Below are 5,228 nucleotides of genomic sequence, written 5' to 3'. Positions count from 1 at the left end.
AAATCAAGTCTTTATTATTTGAATAATCAAGTCTTATAAATTATTTTGAATTTTGTTATGTGTTACCAAATCTAACTATTTTAGGGATGTATCCAATCTCATGAACTTATGTCTTTGTTGGAATTCGTGTTGATGTGTGAATTTAGAAAAAAGTGTTTGAAAACATGAATAGGTCTTATCAAGTATATGTCAACCATTTTATAACATGGATAATAAACATATTCTAAGGTTTTTGAAGACATCAAAGAAAGTGTCATGTTTAGAGAATAAAATTTTTAACTATTTTGGTGTAAAGTCTTAATCTACTATTTGACTATGTATATGACTCAATAAACTATTTGACCACAAGCATTTCTAACATGCATTTAAATGTTTTAAAAGGTATCATGTGTAAAGAGTTTAACCTTAAAGAAGATAAAAGTTTGAAGCTATATAAATAGGATAATATATAAAAAATTAACCAATTTTTTATAAACATATTGTATATTGAATATGTGTATTAAATATGTAGAGTAAACTAAAATGAAACCTTAATCAACTAATTTATTTGAAAACTGAATCAACCTATGTACACAAGCCCTATCTCAAATTTAAACAAAAATAATAATCACCTGGAGGTTTGAACTGAACAATCTACTATTTTGAATACATATTCCTTGGACTCAATAATGTAAAATTGTTAATTAAAGTATTTAACTATGTACACAAGCCCTATAAAAATGCTTCTCTCATAACAAGTAAAATATGATGACACCTTTTATATTTTCAAAATATATATATATATATATATATATATATATATATATAATTTTTAATTTGAAAATGGTATATAAAATCAAAGTTGTTTAAAATTAATTTAACCATCAATAAATATATTGACACTTGTGTTGGGCATAAAGTTTAATACATTTATTGTGCAAACTCTTGAAAACATTATATACAATGAATAACTCTCACTCTAAACAATTAACCATATGAAATATAAAAACTTTATTATTGTTGAGTTTTGGTTATGTGTTAACATCTCTAACTATTTTAGTTATGTACAAGCCCATGAACTAAAAGTAAAACAACTATTTTAAGTATGTATCAAAAAGCATACACTTAAATCAGTGTTGATAATCGTGCTAATGTATTTTATGGTCAAAAGGTTTAAAAACATGGATATGTCTCAATCACTACTCGACAACTTTTTTATAACATGGATAACAAATTTATTTTAAGGTGTTTGAAAACACAAAAAAGAAGTGAGGTTTTAAACTGTTTGAATACATAAACTTATTTTATGTGTTAATAAGTATAATTTATGAAATTTTAAAAATCAAATAAACATGTTAATAAGATTTTACCTCCTTATACCTTATTTAAGACATAAGTTACAACTTTATACCTTATTTAAAAGTGTTTTGTTTTCTATTGTTATCTAACATAATAAGTTCAAAGTTAACACCTTCAAAGTACATTTATATACTTAAGAAGGTCATCTTACTCACGGCTTATTAAAAAAATACAAAAAAACAAAAGCATAATAAACCGATAAATAGTTTTGACTAATTACTCTACACGACACAACAACAGTAGAATCTGATAAACAATAAACAAATGAAAGAAAAAACTTGGATGCTGAAATCCTAGGTTTGACTGGATCTCCTCAGCTTGAACCATGAGGGGTGGAGTTTTAGGTCTCAAAACTACAAACATGTAAAATCATATTCATTAATCCATAATAACTATAAATATATTTCGATTTAAAAGAACTAATATTGTGAAAGAAAACACCAATGAAATCATAAATAAAATCAAAAGCAATACAAGATAAACAATAAACACCAAAATTTAACAAACCAAAATGAAATAAAAAATTCAAACGCATTACCTCTAAGAAATCGAAATGAACCCTAAAAGTCTTCCCCGTGCAACTGAGATGCACCATCAAAATATTCACAGACTCCATCTCGCCGTAGGCCTGGAGTGTGACCTAAACTCTAGCTTCACCGGAAAAATAACATAAATCTAAAGATCTGGCCTAAATAGGTATCAATTTACTGAAATGTTAATGTAGGTATAAGTTTGTACCTGATTAGTCGAACCAGAACGACTGTCATCGGATCTTGGTAGCCGGAAAGAGGATTTCATAGCCGGAACCCTAATAGATGTCGATTCCAAAGGTTCCATCACCATGGTTGTGTGGTTGAATGGTTGTTCACTTTGCCAGATGCACTAAATGATAGTAGCACTACTACCACTGAAACTGAACCATAATTAGAGAGATGCTCCCGTTTTTTTTCTTTAAAAGATGATGAAGTAGAGAGAGATAATAAAGTAGATAGTTATTTGTTTGAAAAGGTAGAAGATGGGTTCAGAATTTCCTTGAATAGAGAGATTACATTTGAAATTTCAAAAGAAGTTTTGCAATAGACCTCCTCTGTGAATGACACGTAAGCGAAATAGCTTCTTTGATTTACACGTGTCTAAAGACTTTATATGGATGACACGTGTCCAAATTGTTCTTCCTTTATTATATATATATGATCCCATCCCAAGATATAAAAACAAGAGTTAAGTGTCATTTTAGTACCTGTGGTTTGATCAACTATGCAATTTTAGTACTTTTTTTGAATTTTTCGCAACTGGCTACTCCATGTTTCAAAAACTGGTCATTTTAGTACTTTTTCGTAACCTCGTTTAATTTTTCCGTTAAGTCAAGGGCATAATGGTAACTTTAGTTATTTTGTCTATTTTCCTTTTAAGCTCCAATAATAGTGGCTCTCCGGTTTTTTCTCTTCATTTTTCCCGCCACTATTATTGGGGCTTAAAAGAAAAAGAAAATAGATAAAATAACTAAAGTTACCATTATGCCCTAGACTTAACGGAAAAATTAAACGTGGTTAACGAAAAAGTACTAAAATGACTAGTTTTTGAAACATGAAGTAGCCAGTTGCGAAAAATTCAAAAAAGGTACTAAAGTTACGTAGTTGATCAAACTATATATACTAAAATGACACTTAACTCTAAAAACAAAGAAATCAAATTTTGAGTTGTATAAAAAATAATAATGATTCCATCAAAGAAAAGAAAACAAGGCAAAAACAATTTTAAACTTGGAAGCAAAATACAACACCCGTATCAATACAATTACAAACAATAATCAATCAATAACCTGAAGAAACAAACAAACCGATTTTCATCCATCCATCCTATGGCTACCACTCCTCTCTCCGCCCGTCCCACTCTTCTTCCCGTGGTCCGCCGTCACGGACAGCAGCCTCTTACACCTTCCAACACCACCGTTAATAATAATAATAGTAAAGTAGTGAAATCCAATCGACTACTGGCCTCCTCTGGGCGCAGCTCATTATCACGATTGGTTGTTCTGGCCGGCGGTGGTGCCGACGACTCGTCGTTGGAGATGTCGGTTGAGACGGCTTTGAAATTGTTAGGTGTATCGGAAGGCGCTTCCTTTGATGATATACTCCGTGCTAAGAGTTCCGTCGTCGCTTCCTGTAAAGACGACCAGGACTCTATTGCACAGGTTGCTATGCTTATAGATAACCTTACTTGTAGGATATTCAACTACATATACTTTTCAACTTAAATCAGCTTTAATTTCATAATTTTGATAAATCAACCCAACGTTAGAAGTTCATCATTTCCATTGCAGGTTGAGGCTGCATATGACATGCTACTGATGCAGAGTTTATCACAGAGACGAGCAGGGAAAGTTGTAAATAGTAGCATTCGTTATGCGGATGTTAAACCTGTAAATAATACATCTCAAATGCCTCAATGGCTACAAGGTGCCTTTAAGAATCCACCAGTTACGATTGAATCACCATCTGCTACTGATTTGGGGATTCAAGCAGGAGTCTTTGGAGCTCTAGCTGTCTTAACTTATGTCAATGGTGCATCTACTCCAGTCGGTGCCATTTCAGGCGCCGATGTTCCTGGGCTTATTTTGGCAACTAGTTTTGGGGCGTCATTATATTTCATGACCAAACGAAACGTTAAGCTAGGTATGCCACATTGTCGCCTATTATTATTATTTAATAAATTACACATAACAAAACTCGTGAATACTTATTAATATTGTGTTGATGGATTTTTATTTTCAGGGAAGGCGACTGTGATAACCATAGGGGGTTTAGTGGCTGGTGCGGTGGTGGGATCTGCGGTTGAGACCTGGCTGCAAGTAGATATCGTCCCGTTTTTGGGTATACATTCTCCTGCAACTGTGGTAAGTGAATTTGTTCTTATCTCACAGTTTTTGGTCTCGTTGTATTTAAGCTAATCAAGGCTGGAATTTCAAGATTAAGCTGCGATGCCTCTTGAAATGTGATGGTTATTTAGGATGTGTTTGTATATTGTACAAAATGGATGTTTCAGAACTTAAGTTATATATAGCTTGGTCTTGAACTGTCACCGTCTTTTTTTGTATGTAATCTGTACACGGAAATGTATCTTAATGTGCTACCATTTTCATCCATTTAACAAACACGGAACCATGTAGTTATCCTGAACCTTTTAAGGTTCATAGAGGACACATTTTTTCTTGTGTCTAATACTCCAATTCCTAAACAACTTTTAACTTTAATGCAAAAAGTATGTGTGAAACTGTGAAAGTTTAGTTCATGATTAAGCTTAGTAACGTTAGTTTTTTCAACTTCGCTATCATCGAGTGCAACTTTTCGTATCATACAATCAACAAAAAGTCATACATCACACTTTCTTATCACAATGTAAAAATAGCTTGCGGTGCGCGCATATAATGTATATATGTGTGAACCCTCGGGTGGGCAAAAGTAAAATTGCACTAATTTTGACGTTATTTTACTAATCTCGTGAAAATAACGTTAAAAGTGGCGGAAGGTTAATCAGGCATCATGTGGTGGCGTTGATAGCCGAAAGACAAGGGCACATGCACCGATCAGCCGGTGTCCCGATGATTGAGTGCTATGTGCCTTATGTCCTAGGCTTGATGCAAAACTACTATCGAGCCGGGGGTCTCACCGGAAGCAGCCTCTCTATCCCTATGGGATAGAGGTAAGGCTGTCTACATCTTACCCTCCTCAGACCCTACCATAGCATTGCTATTGGTGGGATATACTGAGTACGATGATGATGATGATGATGATGATGATGATGATGATGATGATAAATGTAAAAATAGCTTGATCCCATTTGGAAAAGGTCCAATTACTGCAACATCTTTGAAGGTTGACTTTATTTCC

The 5,228-nt window shown here is 33.1% G+C and overlaps 1 protein-coding gene across 1 annotated transcript; it reads left to right on the top strand.

Annotated features, from left to right (window-relative positions):
• The first annotated feature begins 3,191 nt into the window (after positions 1 to 3,191).
• LOC143587263 (protein CHAPERONE-LIKE PROTEIN OF POR1, chloroplastic-like) lies at positions 3,192 to 4,653 on the top strand. Its single transcript, XM_077068622.1, has 3 exons — positions 3,192 to 3,532; positions 3,662 to 4,013; positions 4,113 to 4,653. Exons 1-3 carry the CDS (start codon positions 3,200 to 3,202, stop codon positions 4,286 to 4,288), a joined length of 861 nt encoding a protein of 286 aa, XP_076924737.1. The 5' UTR covers positions 3,192 to 3,199; the 3' UTR covers positions 4,289 to 4,653.
• The last annotated feature ends 575 nt before the right edge of the window (positions 4,654 to 5,228 follow it).

Source organism: Bidens hawaiensis, unplaced genomic scaffold (assembly GCF_021521415.1).
Source record: "Bidens hawaiensis isolate Kalapana, Puna unplaced genomic scaffold, B.hawaiensis_p1.1 tig00000190_1, whole genome shotgun sequence".
NCBI classification, from domain to species: Eukaryota; Viridiplantae; Streptophyta; class Magnoliopsida; order Asterales; family Asteraceae; genus Bidens; species Bidens hawaiensis.
The sequence above is the reverse complement of the archived record's forward strand: the minus strand, read 5'-3'. Positions and strand labels throughout refer to the sequence as shown.